Below are 20,135 nucleotides of genomic sequence, written 5' to 3'. Positions count from 1 at the left end.
GCCAAAACTCTCAGCTGTGTAAATAAGCCACTCTACCAGCCTTTGATGAGCATCACTGAGCTGCTCTGACACACCAACAAAAGCCAGCTCACCTGTCTACAGAACACAGCCTAGTAAACCATGTTCTTGTTCATCAGACAGCTAACTGAAGTGTGTCCTGTAACTGAGAGCTAGTTACAACTCCAAACACACCCTTCATCTGTGACAGCAAACAACATGAAGACTGATTTACTGTGACATGATGAAAAAACAGAGAGACCTTAATGGACCATAGCAGTTCTTATTCATTTTAGACATGAATCGTCCTAGAATAGACAAAAGTCTGAGGCAGTGTCAGGAATATATGTCTTGCAGCTCTTTGCTCTGATACGGGTTTGTCAGATGTCCTGAAGTTCTCTAAACTCCCAGTGTTTGATTCATGCCTAATTTTCTTTTTTTTTTGTATTTAACTATAAAACAATATTTCTATGAAATACCTACCTCCTGAATGAATGTAAAGTTTTTTCTTGTGTTAAAACTGAACGTTTCCCCTCTGTACCCATCTGTAAAACTAGTGCTTTAATTTTCATTAGGACCGTCAATGTTTTACCCAGAAATAGAAACACAGGTTTTAACAGCATTTTAAAAGACATGAAGTTGATCAGATTAATAAATTATACTGCAGCTCAAACGGTTTATTTATAAGACATTGTTCTTTGTTCTCTGCAAACGTGACATTGTTCTTTGTATCAAGCTAACGTAATACAAACCACATCCCAATCCTGACCTCAGCTACTACGTGACAAATTCCTGTTAATATCTTCACCTACACCTCGCCCAACACTGCACCAATAACGACTAAGTTACGACTGTGATTTGGACCAGATGTCCTGTGCCCTGTGAGCTACAAGCCCAGAAGTGAAGCATTCATGTTCACAGTTAAAGTGTGTGCTGTACCATGACTTGCACTGGTCCATACCAATCCAATGCTGTGATTCATCCAAACACATCTGGTCATATGAGATGTGTCAGAGGGTCGAGTCAGAATGATTGCAGAACACAATCATACATTTAGGAATTGATTCAAAGAACTGGAAATGCAGAAGACGTACCAAGACCATGGAAGTTGAACAATAAGCCCATAATTGCTCTAGAGATCTCTAAAGATTTTCAACACTCGACAGTTATCAGATAAAGACTAAAACAAACCTTCTGCTTCATGCACTTCAAGATTCAGGCACTCAACACACAACTGTCACACTGCATATGACTGTAGAAAGAACATTATTCGGAAAGTTACTCTCTGGTATTTATAAAAGTTTATAATCACACCCTTTGGTGCCACCCAAATAAGGATGAGGTTCACTTTTGAGTCTGATTCCTCTCAAGGTTTCTTCCTCTTCCACCTAAGCGAGTTTTCCTTGCTACCGTCACCTCTGTCAACTTTGTATAATAATAAAAAATGTTTGTACTACATTTCTTATGTTCTGTAGAGCTGCTCTGAGACAATGTCCATTGTTAAAATGCTATACAAATAAAATTGAATTGAAACAACTGGGCATGCTTTGATTAAAATAAATAAATAAATAAATAAATAAATAAATAAATAAGGATTGTTTTATGAGGTCTGACACATAAAGCAACTCTGTGTGCCAACACTAATAATGTATTAATTAAAGATGGATATGTGGTACTTTGTTCATGTTATTCCTTACATTATAAAAGTTGGAAACCATCACCCTGCCACACACTATTTTAATAAAACTGTTGTAATAAAACTAAATGAACACATATTTCCAAGAAACCACAAAGCATAAAATCTGCTGTCCTGAAAACCTCTTTTGGAAAACTTAAAGGAAAAACTTTACCTTTGACTGTAAAGACCTCGCACTGGAATACATTACAAAACCATTAAATAACCATCACTAAAGCTTCACTACATCGATTGCATGATATTTATTTGTGTAATATATATAATTATATTTCTAATTTTATGTTTTGAAATCCATTTATGTGGAGAGCTAGCTCATGTGAATCAGCCGATACAAATTGTAAGATTTCTACAAAATAGCACTGCAGAACCAGGCCATTCGCAGTGTTATCACTAATTATAAAGCATATCATTAAAGGGGAGTTCAAAAGGGCAATAACAGAAATAGCAGTCAGACAAACACAATTGATCACATAAAGCTACGATATTAGATATTTCATTCACTTTTTATCCAGGTGAAAGCAGTTGAGTGGATTATGGAGGAGACTTGAATGATTACAAAGCTTGAAAGGACGTGTGAAGGGTTACAGATGGAAAATGTGACAGAGCTGAAATGGATGAAAACAATACCAGCAGCAGTGTGGTGGAGTAGCCTTTTAAAACAGCCGATGAAAAACAAGAAGGGCAAACAAAGTGGTCAAGCGCAGGAAGCCCCTGTATCAATATCATGGAGGCCATTAGAGTAATAAGGAAAAGGGTTAATGTGCAAAACTACACTGCTCTATAAGATGAGTTACCTGGACCCCTGCACCTGTGTTGCTTTACACTGCCACAACATGATAATGAGAAACTTTAGATAGAAATATAGTCAAGAGAAACTAAAAATGTGCTAGATGGTTTGCAGTGAAAAAGTGAAAAAGAAAAAAAAAAACCCTGCATCCTATCCTAGTGTTATACTGACACTCCATAAAGTTTATGTATGCACACATAATTAATTAGTTTGTCCTCTTTGGCTTTACTGCTTCTTTACCAGCTTGGATTCAGTTTTGTCTTACTTGAAAGATGTTTTGTAAAAAAAAGTGCAACGTGGTTCAACTGTAGATTGGAAGCATACAGAAAGAGAGAAAACTCCTCTCATTCATGTTCATACACTTTTGCCTCAAAGCTCCTCCACTATGCCTTCATTCAGATGTAAAGAATTCTTGCCCTTGTCACATTTTTGTGTAATGATGCTGCCCTCTGATCTCCTTGTCTGATGAAGGCGTGGTTTCTCTGCTTGCAGAGGAAGCTGCAGATGAGACGCTCTCACCAGTAACAATGATCACAGTCAGTATGAGTTTATCTCGGTCCGTATCGGCTCACACACACTGCTGTTCATAGTCGGGGACAGAATCTCATTATAGTTAGTGGTGGGAAAAAAGAGGGATACTCCTTGTCCCAACCATTCACCTTATTTTAATCATTAGCTGATGACGTTCTAAACACTCTCCAATCAACACACTAAGGGCCTTTTTATACCTGGTCACTACATGTGTTTTCTCTGATCCGATAGCTATCTGATTTGTTAAAACTGTTCCATTTACATTAGGCCACATAAATGCGTCATGGCGATTCAGATATCAATCTGATCTTTCTACTCCCGCCCAATATGCAAATATATTTCACCCCATTTCCGGGGTAATTGAAATGGAAGACGCTTTGGTGTATGCGGTTGCTACAAAAAACAGCATTTACTGTTTGCTGCATTTTCACTGGCGGCAGCAGTGCATTTTAAGACCCAACGAGACACCTGGGTGAAAGATCGGAGCCAGCGCTGGTGGGAAAACATATTTGTTTCTGGCGCGATCCACGACTCGCGAGTCACTTGCGAGTGCCGTACTTCCGTTTGGGAGGAGTACAGCACTGTCGTTTGTGGCTTGAACAACCACATTCATTTACACCTTTCCAGTTTCATCTGAAATGCGTCTCAGACTACCTCCTGAAGTGGTTTGAGCGATCGGATAGCTATCGGATCACAGAAAACGCATGAAGTGACCAGGTGTAAAAACCTCCTAAACTGATCCAATTGTATGTACATTTGAATGATAGTCAGAAAATGTTTACTTTCAGTTTGTTACAGTTAAAGGTAAGTGATGAGATAAATGGTTGAACCAACACCATGAAGATTATGACTGACAAATCAGCATTATTAACTACAGCTGTATTTGATCCATATAGTTTTTTGCTCACGAGTTGCATGGAATTTTATCCATGATTATCCACAATATTTCTGTAGTGGTAATGGGAACAGGCATTACAGTAAGCAAAGGACAGATACAATATGCATTAATAGTAAGCTCTGTGAATGATGACTTTTTTTGTATGGAAGGCTGTTACTATTCATTGTGACTAACTAAATATAGGTGTTTACATTAACGAAGTCCTGAAAAAACCCCAGCTTTATACACTAGGGCTATGGTGAATTGGGGTTAGTGTTGGGGCTCAGAGATGTAGGGTGGGATGGGATTAATGCTGCAGCTCAGAGAAAAGAGTGGGATGGGGTTAATTTTGGGAATCACAGGAATAGGGGTTAGTATTATTGCTTACGTGAATGAGGTGGGATGGGGATAGTGTTGGTAATCACGGAAGTGATGTTAGTGTTGGGGCTTTTAGGATTAATTCTGGGGCTCAGAGAAAATGGGGTAATGGTGTACATGTCGTTATGTTGGAGCTTTTAAAAATGAGGGCAATGTGGAGTTTCAGGCTGATTGAAAAGGACTGGGACGGGGTTAAATGTTGAGGCTCACATGTCGGGGGAATGGAGTTTATTGTTGTTGGGGCAGATGGAGATTACTATCTCGTCTGTGAGAGACAGGTGTTAGAGATGGCAGCTATGGTCAGGATGTGGAAGGAATTTTGTTTCAGTGCAGCTCACTATATGAATGGTCTTGGTGCTCAAAAAGACAATGGATTCTTAACGTGCCGCCATCACAGAGGTTAGCTATTTCCAATAAATATTACTGCACTGAAATGTGCCAATGCCTATGTGCACCTGTTCGTGTCTTACGTTACTTGAAAGTGAGAGAGTCAGCGAGCGCTAAAGCAAAAGATGTTGTAGCATGTCTGCCTCTTCAACAGCTGACACAACCATTGAAAGCAGACCACACAGCAACGTCTCTGAACAACCCGAACCCATTCAAACCTTTTATAGACCATCATTTTAAAAGTCAGACATAACGCTTGTCCTTGCTTGTTTTTCTGAAAGTTTCCGATTACTCTTTTAGTGAGCTCTTTTATCTTAAAGACAAACATGACTTTTAAATCAGTCCATGTGAACAGCAGTTAAATTAGTGAAATCTTTAGAGATCAAGAGCCCGTGTAAAGGAGCTTCTGTAGATTATTAAATTCTGATGTCTGACAAACATTATATTCACATTTAGTTTTTATCTCCTAATTATCATCATCAGTGTTTCAAATCAAATGTAAAGCTTCCAAGTCAAAATACTTCAACTCCTCAATGAAAATGTTCCACTCCATTTCATGCATAAATAAGACATTTGATTAAAGAATGGAGAAAGACATGAATGAACGAAAGGTTCAACTGGAAGGGTGAATGGGAGATGCCGTTCTGAAATGCCAAACGGAAAACAGTTATCTAATAAAACCGCTTCATTTACTTTACTTTCTTTCAGTTGCACAAAGTAAATCTTTGTTTAATGATGGCACCTTTAAGAAAAACAACAGCTCATTCCAGTAACTCAACACAATGGATCAAATTTGACATTTGTCGGAAAACTGATGTTGGACTGATGAACAGTCTACATTTATTGGCTGAGTCCCAAGTAAACTGCTACATACAGGGGTCATCTCCATATAATGCCCTTAAACACACACTCCCTCCTCCTCCCCATGATTGGTGTAATGGAAAATTAATCAATTTAGCTATTTTACTACCTCAATGTATTCAGGGTTGCCAGATTAGATGAAAAATGTAATTGACATCACCTGTAAATAAGCTCATTTACAATTCTAACATTTGGCAGATGCCCTTATCCAGAAAGACTTATTCTTATTTTATACACCTGAGCGGCTGAGGGTTAAGGGCCTTGCTCAGGGGCCCAGCAGTGGCAGCTTGGTGGACTTGGGATTCAAACTCATGAACCTTCCTTAGCTTAACTTTACTACCTACATTCAATTGACCATCCCAAAACACAAGATATATTTTAATCACTCTGGGGAGAAAAACCCACCCTATCTTGAAAACAATGTGTGTAAGCATTGTAAATGGCTCCTCATTCTAGCTAGGATGACTATAGTATTGAATACAGACTGGAGCACTGAGTTATCCCATTACTTCCCTTATTGAAATAGAGAGGTGTAGTGTTGTTAAAAAGATAAATGAGTGTGACCCACTAACCTTATCAGATTATAGGTGAGCCTCAGTTTGTCCTGTTGCTAATAAAGGACATTCTTTGAGCTATGTGTGGGCTTTGTGTGCACAATGTGCTCAGTGAATCGGCCCAACCTCTGCGAAAAACTTTTCCACTCACTCCTTATCTCAGCAAGAATTTTATCTACTAAGTTTACACTACTTAATGCTATCTGATGAAATCAAAATCTGCGGTTTGATCCAAACAAATTTAAAGACATGCGTCGTCAATTAAAAAAAGTCACAAGAGTATATACTGTATTTTCACCGTATTATACTGTATTTTTTACTGTAATAAAATTTTGAAAAGCATTTGTCTAAGCTGCATAGACACCTACAGTACAAGTTTAAGAATTATGGACCTAAAAACTACATTTTTAAACGCCTTCCAAAATATATTGCTCCATTAACCATCAATCCTATCTCAAAAGAGATAAAGAGACTATTCTCCTTTTGATTGATTATAATTAGGCACAGTGTACAGTGCCAAAAATATAAAGTGTCTAAATTCAGCCAAAATAAGAACGCTCACCTGTCGTTACAGTATGTTGCCTTCTGAAAGACTTTATCAATAAAGCCCATTTGTTACCGGAATACGCTGACTGCATTTGGCTGAATTGGACACTGAATGGGTAGTGACGATATCTAAAACTGTACACGATGTGCATGCTATTGCAATAACCCGATCGTTGCCCCATGCCTTCTATCCATGAGTGTCAGTTTTGCAGGATCTAATCTTGTTGTAAACTCTTCGGCAGAGCAGCAGCTAATTTGAACACACGATACTTATTTCCTTTGAAAGAAATCCTCCGCAGAAACATCTAAATCATTTTAGATGCATTAGGACAGATATTTAACTAAAAATGTGAAACGTTGTGACTTCGGAGACTAAACTAGCCTGCAGAAAGCTTTGCTACAAAATCTCCCTGTGACAGATCTGTAATTACTTCATTGTAAGCATGTTGGCTCTTGTCCTAGATGTTTGAGTGGAGCCCTGAAGCAGCTCTCAATTAAGTAGCTTCACGTCACCAGGGCCAGGAAAAAAGCTGAAAGGAACATCATTGATCCCACACATAGGAAACCATCTGTCCCACACGCTCTCCTCAGTAAAGAGATGCAACACAGGACATTTTTTTTTCTCGGCAATAGCCATGCCTCTGTTCACCAAGCTGTACTCTTACAGCCTGATTGAAAATGACATCTCCCCTTCACAGTGACGTTCGAAGACTATACAGATTACATACACTGTCCAACATCTTCCTGGTACTTATTTCCCCTGTGTATGCTCTGCACTGTAAAATGTTAGTAAATATGCCGTAGAGTGTGATCACAACAAATACCACAGCTATAATCGCAAACATCACAAACCCTTCTTGGGTTTTAAAACTGTAATGGTTTACTAAACAAGGGGTTTTCCTACAAAAAAAACTCTACAACTAATACTCAACTGCCATACTGATGAGCAGTGTACATTTCTACATGTCCACCTCCTGTGCCCTGCTTTAAACGGAATAGCTCGATATATATCCATGTGCCTTTTCACTTACAAGTACAAGGCTGTGATAATAAGTTCCCAAGACAAAAGCGTAACCGCATCCGTCAAATGCAGCACATTATTTTATAGTTGTGCAGCTGGAAGGTTGTGCAGCTGGAAGGATGTAACTTAATAAATAATACTGGATGGCGGTTTGAGGTGTGTTTCAGGGTGACAGCTATAGGACCATTAGGCTATTGCATGATGGGATGCAAGGACACTATGACCTCCAAAATCAGCATTTGGAGATTATTTGAAACATCATGAGAGACAACTCTAGCTGATCTAGCTATCTAAAGACACTGGCAGCATTGTTAGTATAATACTAAATATTAGGAAAGATATGACACAACTCTTTTTTTTATTAAGGAGCTCATCATAAGCACTGAAATTGTTAGTTATAATGATATAAATATGCAAGAGGAGCCCATCTGCCTAACCCTTCCCTGATCCTCTTACATGACCTACCAGTTTCTCCTTGAAGACCATGTGCCTGAGCCATTTGAAGTCAGGTGGTTTGAAGGCAGAAAGGACGAATAGAGAACCTTTCTCATAGAGCTCGAGTTTCTGAATAGCTCCTTCCGGATACGTGATGCGCATTGTGGTTTTAGATCCCACGTCCTTCTCATAACCGGTCACTGGAGCCCCGTTCAGCCTGTAGCAGCAAATCGCACAGTGATGTTCACTCAGAGCTGGAAAATACAGCTAATATGAATACAATTTTAATTCATTCATGAAATTAGGATCTCATGTAACCTAACTGCTAGCTTATTGTTAGACATCTATTTACTAAACATGCTTATACTGCAACTATAACTAGAGGAGCCCAAAGTGGACAAAAATGTATATTGTTAGTTAATTAGCTGTTAATATGTTTAATATTAAAAAGTTGATTTTATTATACACAATACAGTGAAGTCTGTTCTGTAGTTTTCCTGGGTATATGTACTTGCCTTACCTTATGACCACATCGTACTCATCAATTTTGGAGCCCATGGACTTGTTAAAAAGGATCCCTCCATTGCCAATGATGATACACCTCTTACAGCTCATACTTTAAACAATAAAAATAGCAGATGACAAAAGCATTCTGTAAACTCAACATTCTGGTTTAAAAAATAGTTTTATGCTTTATCACAAACAAAAAGAAACCTGTCCAGGTCAGCTGCAAGCGCGTAGTTTTTCGTCTGATCTAAAATGAGGTCGATTATCTTTTCTGTGGAGTGAGAAAAATACTGAGAATTATGAGCAGAACCATTTATTATAGTTACAGAAGTCTGAATCCTCAAACTCTCACTCTCAGATCCAAACCAAGTCCAAATTCAGGCTTGATTTCAAATCAGTTATAGTATCATTTCATGAATTATTTACATTGTCATCCAATGATCTAGATCAAGGGTGTCAAACTCATTCACAGTGGTCCAAAATATAAAACTGAGATAAAGTCAAGGGCCAAACTGAATATTTATTGAAAAATTAACTGCAACTGATATGTAATGTTCAACCTTTTTCATATGGAAACAAAATTTAGTTTTGCTTAAATACAGGATTTGGAACAACCAGAGCTTGATATTACAAACACATAAGAAATTAAATTTGAAATAAAAGACACACCAGTGGTGTTCATTTCACAAACTTTGACCATACACTTTTTGACAAACTCTCTCTCATTAAAGGGCCGGGCAGATTTTGCTGTCTCTGCTGCCACAATAAAGCTTTACAGTCTTTACAGCAGCTTCACTTTTTGATTTTGCTTTCATGAACATAGTCTGCCGGGAAACTAGACTTTTTTTCATCTCCTCCACCTTCTGGAGCTTCTGCTTTACGTCCAGGTCCTTATACTTCTCATAATGTTTCATTCATAGTGTCGTCTTATGTTATATTCTTGCGTTAGACACGTTAGCACACAAGACAAACAGATTTGTCCTTTATATTCGTGAACAGATAATCTGCCTCCCACCTGTCTTGAAAGCTCCTATTGTCCATCTTTCGTTTAGCCGTTTTTGTGGAGGGTGGAATTAACTTGCCTGATGTGACTGTAGCAGGGTTGTTAACGACTGGCAACAGAGAATGAGGGGTGCTTGCTGTACGTGGCTATGCGTCAATACACTGGCAAGGATTCTGGGATTTGTAGTATTAGCGGAGCATGTGGCTAGCCAGCTGTAATGCACATTTGATATGATCTCGCGGGCCAAATATAATTACCCGCGGGCCAGAGTTTGACACCTCTGATCTAAATATTAAAAAAAAAAAAAAAAAAAAAAAAAAAAAAAGATAGTGTACTGTATGTAAGGATGAGAAGATCATATTCAGATGACTACTGCTGAATTTAATGTGTGTGTGTGTGTGTGTGTGTGTGTACAGTATGTGTGTGGGTGGGTGTATATTCAATTCAATTCAATTCAAGTTTATTTGTATAGCACTTTTTACAATAGACATGGTCTCAAAGCAGCTTTACAGAACATAAACATAGAGCAGAAGGTAAACATAATTAATGATAAAGGAAATAACAAATAATAAAAGTAAAAGAATTAACAGAATAAAATTCTAGATTATATATATATATATATATATATATATATATATATATATATATATATATATATATATATATATATATATAGTTCACAATGTGTATGTATTTATCCCCCTATGAGCAAGTCTGAGGTGACTCAGGCAGCAGTGGCAAGGAAAAACTCCCTTAAATTGGTAATGGAAGAAACCTTGAGAGGAACCAGACTCAAGGGAATCCTCATATGGGTGACACTGGGGGTGTAATTGTAATATAATTGTATATGTGTATGTGTGTGTGTTCGGGCTTGATTGTCAAGTGGAGATCATGTACAGCATTACATCATTTCACAATCTTGCAGGAAATGAAAAAGCGGAAGTGGAACTATGGAGATTTCCATTTCACACCTCTAGACTCTAAAGACTATGTGGCCTACATGTTATGGGTGTAAATGGCACACATTGGCATTTAGCTGAGCTGATAGAGAACCTCAAATAACGTAGAGTGCTCACTAACCACTAGGAATTGCCTGTTTCACGCTACACGGCTTGCAAACAGGAGTCTGGTGCTGCAGAGGTGTTACACTACACGGTCACTTAGACACACACACACACACACACACACACACACACACACACACACACACACACACACACACACACACACACACACACACAACACACACACACACACACACACACACACACACACACACACACACACACACACACACACACACACACACACACACACACACACACACACACACACACACACACACACACACACACACACACACACACACACACACACACACACACACTTTTCTTTCACCTGGAAAACCCCCCAACATTTTGTGGGGAAAGAAAAATAAGGGAAAATGTGTAGGAAATATTCTTAGCTGACGCACAACAAAACAATAGTGAAAAGAAATGTAACTATTTTTACACTGTGTGCTGGAAAGAATCATGTCATGTTTGTGTTTATTTGTACTGTTCCTAACAACCGTTGGGTATGTCATGCCAAATAAGTTCTTACAGAAGCAATATTGCTGCGCTTACATTTTGTCCTCTCTCCTACAAACAGATGGATGATAAGCCTGATTTGGGATGTGGGATGTGCAGCACTTGAGTTAAGCAGATGAATTTGCATTCCTTTTGGACTGTATATGGAGCTGGTCACAGAGAGATTTAACACTAAGCAATTCTTCCCAGAGAAAATCAAACATGCTTAAAATGTCTGTGCCTCTGAAATAAAGTCCAGTCACTGTGAAAGTGTGGGCATGTGTGTATGCGTGCTTGTGTGTTGCCAAGCTGTGGGTATAAACACCGGGTGCCAAAAGGAGAAATACTGCAGCATGTACTAAGCTTAAAGTGAGGAAAACATCCCCATGAAGTTTATAAGACATAATACAATACATGCTTAATACAATATGTACATGTACAAACCCCCCAACACACACCCTTTCTCTGTGCTTCCTCTTTCACATCCCTAAAATAATACTAGTTTATCAGCTCTGAAACTGCTTTTTAATATTTGAATGTTCAAACAGTGTGAAGTTAAGCAAATGTAGTCACAGAAAAAATAACCAAATTAAACCAACTGCTATTTCCTGTGTAAATAATGTAAGGGTAAAAAAAAACAAAAAAAAAAAACGTGTGTGTAGAGGTACATACTCCCACCTTGTGATTTAATCCCGAAGGGTGGCGGGTAGAGGCTGATCTTTGACAGCCGTTTATAAGACTTATCAAGGAACATCGAGGCTGGTCTCACAAACCTGCAAGAGGACAAAAGGAAACAAGTAAATAACAAGGAGGGTAACACAGAGAGAGAGATGAGAGAGAGATGAGAGAGAGAGGGAGAGAGAGTATATGGGGTTATAGGTAATGCAGTGGCTGTGCCAGGTTAATTGGTCACATCTAACACTTTCGGCCATCTCGATAGTCTGGGTGCAGTACACATCAAAATTTTATTTAATTAGTTTTCTTTTCAGCCTTTCTCGAGTCAGAAAACTACCGCTGATAAGGATGTTCATTCTAGTGCTAAATACACTCAGGAAATTTCACCATAACAACAATTACACATGAACTTTAGTCTGTTATGTAGATAATCTGCCATGAAATATGTATGCAAGTTGTTCCTACAGTAAAGATATTAGAGTAAATGCATTCACATAAAAATGTGTTTTGTGCAGCCAGACGTCAAGAATTCAACACCATTAATGCATTCCAGATTAAGCTGCACAAAACCATCAATCCCTCTGCTACTGGCTGCTTAAGACAATAAAGCTTTTTAATTCAGAACGAGCAGGTTTCCTTGGAGAACAAAATCCCTTTATCCTGTTCACCAGAAAAGACAACCAAAGCAGCGAGCGAGGGATCCCTCCAGCTGAGGAAGTAATTCAGTCAGCAGCATCTACTGCGATATGAAAATAAAATACAGATGTCTAATACAAGGCAGTGTTAAAAACAGCAAATGTTGTTTGTTACTCATTATTAGCCTGACAGACTCTGTAAATGATTGCCAGAGTGGTCATTCTAATCAGGACCTAATCAGTACCAACTGTCCACTTCGCTTAAGCACAACCGCAATTATCTGACACTGTTATGAAACCAAACACTTGTTGGCCTGGAGAGGTCCTTTCGGCACTTAAGTTATGATCTGCAGAAATCCGGCCTACACATAAAAATGTGGTAATAACGCAGGTGCTCTCCATCCATTCCCACAAACGCTGAGAATAAAACACCAACGAGCAGCTCTGGAATTCCTCACAGCTCTGTGCCATAAGTGAAGAGGACATGGGTTCACCAAGCGCCCAGTGACCCTGAATATCACCTCTACACACAAACACTTGTAAATACTGCAGAAGGATCTTAGTCCCAGGCAAAGAATTGACTAAGAATGGATGCAATACTTTAGCGTTGTTCAAATAAGCCAACGCAAGTGTGTTTTTAAAGTAGGGCACCTTTCTTTAAAAAGCTTGTTTTGAACCAGTTATTGCCAGCAGATATTATCAGTGTGTGCCATCTACTCCTCTCGTGTCTGAGCTGCTTGGAAATTCCCTCAAAACCTGCCAGTCGGCCAACAGACAGAAACGCTATTATTTAGCGCTACAATTCAAGTCATGAAAAAAAGGCATAAGAATAATTCTTACTAATTCATAGTGTTGTAAAGAAAAAAATGGTCCAACAGTGTGTGTGTGTGTGTGTGTGTGTGTGTGTTAGAGAACGAAAGACAGACAGAGACAGACTTTATATTTCTTTCAGGACTCACATGCGATAGACAACCCCTAAAACTGATTCACGGCCTCTCGTGTCCTGTACAAAGTGTGATGGGATTAAAGAATGACACATGCTTTTACTCCAGTTCATCATTACATGTAATAATGTGCAAGGATGACACTGACAGTTAACCGGAGTTAATGTCACAGGAGTTAAAAAAAAAAAAAGAGTCATCCCCTTACTAACGTCTCAGAGTTTTGATATCAGATTACAGGAAATGGTGACTTTGTTTTGAGAAATAAATGCTATCTGAAATCCCAATTCCCACATTCACTGTACAAAATAAGAGACCTCTGTTGACAGCTGTCCACAAAGAAAGACCCTCACAGACAAGAAGGCTGTTCCAAAAGCCTCCTTGCACTGGAGTGCACAAAAACCATATTACTAAAGCTTAAAGCTAAAAGAGTTAGAACACAAGATGAGAAGACAAGCACACTTTTCTTTAAAGGGCTAGTTACAGTAAACGTAACTGCTTATAACTTGCTGTATCTAAATAAAGACACGATGTACCACTATTCTTAACCTCAACCACCAAAACCAAAACCTTTTCTCTTTTCCTAAAGTGTTCTTTCATTTGTGTACTATTTATTATGAAATTTGTATCAGCCTTTTATGCTCATATTTGTTTAACATTAAAAAAAATTGCTCTGCACCCTTAGGGAGACTTCAGGTACTTAACCGTTATGTGAAGGTTAAACCAATGCAGAGAAGAGAAATTAGCATTATCATAACAGCAGTGATCGAAAAAACAAAATGTGGTAGAATGAGGCTTTATCTTAGCTAAAAATGAGGAAATACGAGGACATTTTTCTATGCTCACAATTGATGAGAGTGTGTCTTCTTCTCCAGAGAGACATACAGGGCAACAATCGTGGTGCTGTTATGCTAACAGTAAGACAACATGCCAATTTAATAAACTGCAATCTCACTTATTTGCAATCGATACTGAAGAATAGAATATACACACGTTTACAAGTAGTGTGCAGTATGTTGTTTAGAGTGCAAGAGTGAAAAACTCTTTAATAGGCATGACTCTTTATGCCCTAAAGGCTTTATTGTTAATCCAGTTTGTTTTTCCACGTCTGCGGCTCACGTCTGAAGTCAAACTCAGTTAGTGTGCACTCAGGGCACGTTCAACTACGCGTGTCAGATGTAAATTACACGGCTAACTAAGCTTTGTAGGTTTAGTGTCGCAACAAACATTTAAGATGTAACGGCCTATTTAGTGTTACCATCTGGATCCAGTTAAAGGCCCCACACTTGCACCGACCCGAGTCACACGCATCAGCTCCTGTTTCTGAGCCATCTGACGTCACCTAGCATTTTTATAAACTGTGGGAACGTTTGGCGCCAAGTTTAGTTTTAGCAAACGGCAACATTCAGGGTTTAAAGTGTATAGCATTTAGCAGTGACATCAAAAAAGTGACATCTAAAGTAGGAAATAAGGAAGAGCTGTCTGAAAAGTGCCGCTGCAAAATACATTTTTTTTGGGTCACCTCAAACTTGGCAGCAAAGAAGAATAAAATCTGTTCTACATGTTGGGCCATTATTACTGATGTAGATGATATAGAAAAATAAAGATTTATGATTTAATGAGAAATAACATCTGTTAAAAGGTTATGCTCACATGCATTGTTTACTGTCACAACAGGAGCCTGATTTTACAGATAAGCTAAAAATGAAACCAAGAAATAAGATCTTCATCAGATATAGCTGGGAACTCATACACATGGACGATCTAGACCCAAAAAATCCCTGGAGACACCCTCAGTACATGTTTGCTTTGTAAACACAGCCCTTATAATTGAAAACGCAACAGATGAGCTACAGCATATTGTACAAAATGCCTGACAAAATGGCTTCTTCTTTGCTAGGATTCTGTATTCTATTTCCATCTTAAACAGGAAGTCATGAGTAATGTCATGATCCCTCCCCTGTTTGACTAACTTGCACAAGTGCCAGTAGTGTTAATTCCAAACCAGCAAATCTATGCATACAAGCTTGACAAACTTGCTGAAAATTAAGTCATTAATGATCACCTGTGCTGCTATTTTCTCAGAAAATGCACACTGTAATACCGCATCATGGTTTCGAAATCTCACTATGGCACTCAATATAATAATTCTATGAAACGATATAATAATTCATACTAAATGTAATATGATAAGAGTTGTGAGTTTGATATCTGCCAACCTCCTCCCTGATCGTCAGTTTCTCTATAATATGTCCAATATGACCGTGTGAAGGCAAACCTGTACTTCCTGAACATCACAGGTCAGTGGAACACAGTTGGCACAGTGTGCACTTCAGGTTCAATTGTGCTATAAGGGCTATATTTCAAAGTGAGTCTACTTGCATAAGCTCTAAAGGAAACAATATGTAAACTGTGTTCTTAATTGTAGGTGCTGCATTTGAATTATGCTTTTGAAATCTCACTATGACACTCTATATAATAATTCTATGCCAGTAGAATATAGACTGATGAGTAAAAGTTGCGGTTACATCCTCAAAATCAAATCCACAACACATTTTGTATTTGTGTAAAAATGACTTATGGAACAAATAAAGGGGTTTGATTACTTTGTGATCCACTGTACATATGGGTGTTAAATGGCAGAGATGGGGGTCTCGAGTCACATGACTTGATTCGAGTCAGACTTAAGTCGCAAATTTGAGACTTGAGACTTGCTTGACAAATATTAAAAAAAACTTGACTTTGACTTGACATTCATGACTTGAGACTTACTTGTGACTTGCACATGTGTGACTTCACCTCTGTTAATTAGTAAAATTGGAAAATGACAAAAACACTAACTTGCCTTGGATAGATTGAAGTCATCTTGGCCTCAGAATAGCCAGGTTTACATTCTCCTTTACTCAGATTTCCATATTTATACTGTAGCTCCAGTGGCCTGCAAATAAAATAAGATAAAATAAAGAACAAGCAAAACAAAGCATTAGTTAGTAGTTAGTTAAGAACAACCCATGGACCTGGACGTCAAAGAACCGTAATGTTAAGGAAGCAACAAGCTAATAATAAATCATGACAAGCCATTTAACACTTATATCAGCTACAAACAGTTGACTTCAAGCTTAAATGTGCTATAAGGGCTTTATTTCAAAGTGTGTCTGCTTGCATAAGCTCTAAATGGAAGAATATTTGTGTTCTTAATTGTAGGTGCTAAATTTTAATGTTTGTGTGGACAGCACAATAGTTTGTTGAGCAGCTTGAAAAGTCTTAAACAACAAGGGGAGTCTGAAACGGAAATGATTCATGACTGAACTGCTGAAAAGCTTGTATTATTTCCAAAAACATCAACTTGCATAAATCGTTCCTCCTTCTTATGTAGAATTAATGAGGCTCTGGCCCACAGTGGAGTCTTGTATTCTACGGCTGATTCTCTTATTAAATCATTAAAATCAAACATGTCTTCAGCATGTCTTATTCTCATACAATGTTTAAATAATTTGTAATAAAAAAATAATAAAATAAAATAAAAGAAAGTAACGATAATTTAGATCATGGTACTATACACTATTAAGACAATGTCAAGGTTGGAACAATCTAACCAGCAAAACAGTGTATGAAGCCTCATCAACTAAAAAAATAGAATATTTACTGAAGGGAGTTTAGTTTTTGCTTTAGTGTTTTCATTTGACAATTGCTTTTTACTACAATGTTTAAGTGCTGCTACATTAATAGAACATGCTTGAAAACATAGCTCATTCATAGAGTTAGCCAATTCTGCCCCCCCCCCCAAGTCTATCTAGAAAAGAAAAAAGAATAAAATAAAATAAATAAAGATCTTGATAAACTAAACAGATCTGGATATCGAAGTGCAAAGAATTAGCTTCTCCATTGTAAACAATGACCGCTAATACATAATCTCTGAAAACATATTGGTGCATTAGGAAAAGCTGGTGCTGCCAATAGAAAACACATTATAAACCCATTACAAACATGTCCTATAGACTATAAAAATGATTATATTAGACAATGTAAAAACCATTGTACATGGCCATTTCAAACCATCATGTGAGCATTGATTTCTTAAAACGATTTCTTACTCACACGCTAAGGTTTGTGGGTCAGCTTGACCGGAGTATGGAGTTAAATTATTGAGGGACCAGCTGCAACGTGTTCCCACAGTCCCTCTCTTCTAATTGGTACTGTGTCTACAATAATAAAGCCTGAGTGGGTGAGGTACTGTTTATTTTATGTTGGCTGTCCAGCACGTCTGCTGATTCAAACAAGATCCATTAATACTCAGCCAAGCCCAGTGCAATAAGACAACTTGTTGATGGACAGCATTTGTACAGGTGGACCTCACAAGGGACATCCCGTTTTTCTTTGGCCATAAGAGACCTCCCACAGAGGTTTGTAAGAAAGAAGGCAGAATTAAAATCAGAAATTGAGAGTCTAAAGAAGATGTAGCTAATTCATCAGCAATGTCATGCGTAAAACATGCTCGACTGCACCGTTTATAACCTACATAGCTCTGTACTGCTCAAATAAACAAGCAGCCAAGATCTAAAAAGAGATATATTAGGAGTTGTTAGAAGCCTTGCTGACTAAAAATGTACTAGCCATTGTCAGTGGCTCACAGGAACTTTACTTACACTAACCTCTTTAAAAGTCAAATGGATTAAGATTAGTCAGAGAAATGATGTGAAAGAACAGAAGGTCCTGAAGTTGGGTATTACAGTTCAAACACTTTGTAGACAATTGACCATCACATCAAGTTTAAAGCGCATAATTGTCCAGAATTGTCTTTGTATGCTGTAACATTGCAGTTTCCTCCACCTGAACAAAGGCCCAAACCTGCTCCGTTATGACAATGCCCCTGTGCACAAAGTGATGGCCGTGAAATCATGGTGTGTCAAGGTTGTTGTGGAAAATGTCAAGTGGCCTGAACTCAACCCCACTGAACACCTTTAGGATGAACTGGATGTCTGATTGCACACCAGGCTTCCTTACTTCACATCAGTAATTGAACTCACTAACGCTCTTGTGACTTGATGAGCAAATCCCCACAGCTACATCTCAAACTCTAGTGGAAATCCTTGGCAAAACAGTGTAGGTTATTATAACAGCAAAGCTGGAACTAATAAAAAAAGGTATTTCACATACGCCTGGCCAAACAGTACTATATATTAGAAACTGTGGCATAACATATGTGAAAGAAAGTTCTTCCCCTTCTTCATGCGTGAGCTTGGAGAAGACACACAAGATTGGTTGGTGTGATATGATTGGATTTTTTGTTGTGCCGATCAGGAGCTCCAAATATGAGACTTTTCATGTGTAAGAATACATGAAAGTATATTTTCTTGAGTGTAAAGCCCTCAACAAACTTCATGTGCATAAAATGTTTGTGAGCTTCTTTAAAAAAATCTGATGTAACTGCAGAGTGACATACACGCCGGCCTCTGTCTGGAACGTTCATACGTCATGTAACTGCACTGAGCACGCAAGCTTGTAATGTGGTTAGGGTAAGGGTTAGGGTTAGTCATCCTTACACAACTCTTACAGATGCGGTTTCTGGATTAATTCGCTGAAGCCTTTACTGACATTAGCTAGTGAGTGTTCATTTCACAGAGCAGAAAGAGGTAGCAGCAGTGTCATGCGGCCTCACATATGGAATGAGTTCATTGGTTATCTAACTCTGTTATCGGAGTCAGACACACAGTGAAACAAAGATTAAAACACACACTTATGTCATTGGTTCAATCTGACTCCAACTCACATTATCTCTTTACCCACACTTAAACTTGCAGTTGTTGACATGTTACAAAAATTATTTTTTCTTAAGAAGGTTCTTCTTTGAACATAAAAGACAGTCAATCGCACAACAAGTCGTTACTTACAGTTTCCCGTCAGACTTAATGAGGAATCCCTGCTTGTCAAACACTAGAGAGAAAACAAACAAAACAAATCAGCAGAGTATACACGCCTGAAAGAGAAAACACACAATGGGGGGGAGGAAAAAAAAAACCATTATTTCCTAGCTACAGTGTCTGAGGAAAAACAAAGCAGGAGCATTATGGGACTTTCCCCCAAAAAATGTGGGGAAGAGGGGAAGGCATGGCACATGGATGTTTGGTTAGTGCACAGCAATACATGCAGCATCATCATGCTTCGATATCTCTGCACAACTTCTTACTGAAGCATTCAGCATACTTAGCAATATACAGCCATCACATAAAATTAAAATCATTTTACATCTTGAAAGACTGGAAATTAAACCAGACTGCTTCTGAAAAACAATGCGGCTAGTTTGTAAGTTCAGAACAAACAAAATATCAGAGTATCAGAACTTACGTTGCTATTCATTTCTTCCATGACCAATAAAAAAAGTATGCAACAAATTCAAGCTTATTAAAGCCAATATTTATGTAAACTAGGAAACAAACAAACAAACAAAAAATAAAGAAATAAAATTATAGCCAACTTGGTGTCACTGCACTCAAGTAATTTCTTAATTGATTCCTCTCAACCGTCTTTAATCCAGAAGTAATCTTTGAGGTTTATATTAGCTCTTCCCAAAGCATCTACCAAGCTATCCTCCTCCTCCTCCTTCATTATTATATTGTCATCATCCTTATAAAAAAAATTGCATTATACAGCAGTTCATTCAATTAAATTCAATTGATTTGTATAGCGCTTTTAACAACTGACATGGTCTCAGGACAGCTTTACAGAAAATAAAGTT

At 38.1% G+C, this 20,135-nt stretch overlaps 1 protein-coding gene across 4 annotated transcripts in view; it reads right to left on the bottom strand.

Annotated features, from left to right (window-relative positions):
* Nucleotides 1-20,135, bottom strand: part of st3gal3a (ST3 beta-galactoside alpha-2,3-sialyltransferase 3a) — a 35,864-nt gene that overhangs the window by 4,921 nt on the left and 10,808 nt on the right. For all 4 annotated transcript variants that reach the window (XM_047813465.1, XM_047813466.1, XM_027146498.2 and 1 more), the window contains 6 exons: nt 19,291-19,333; nt 16,245-16,337; nt 11,827-11,921; nt 8,785-8,848; nt 8,591-8,686; nt 8,101-8,287 (listed from right to left, as the gene is read on the bottom strand). In XM_047813465.1, the coding sequence (XP_047669421.1) occupies nt 8,101-8,287; nt 8,591-8,686; nt 8,785-8,848; nt 11,827-11,921; nt 16,245-16,337; nt 19,291-19,333 (578 nt within the window). The remainder of the gene's footprint in view (nt 1-8,100; nt 8,288-8,590; nt 8,687-8,784; nt 8,849-11,826; nt 11,922-16,244; nt 16,338-19,290; nt 19,334-20,135) is intronic.

The sequence above is a fragment of the Tachysurus fulvidraco genome, chromosome 5 (assembly GCF_022655615.1).
Source record: "Tachysurus fulvidraco isolate hzauxx_2018 chromosome 5, HZAU_PFXX_2.0, whole genome shotgun sequence".
Classification (NCBI taxonomy): domain Eukaryota; kingdom Metazoa; phylum Chordata; class Actinopteri; order Siluriformes; family Bagridae; genus Tachysurus; species Tachysurus fulvidraco.
This window is presented reverse-complemented; position numbering and strand designations above follow the sequence as displayed.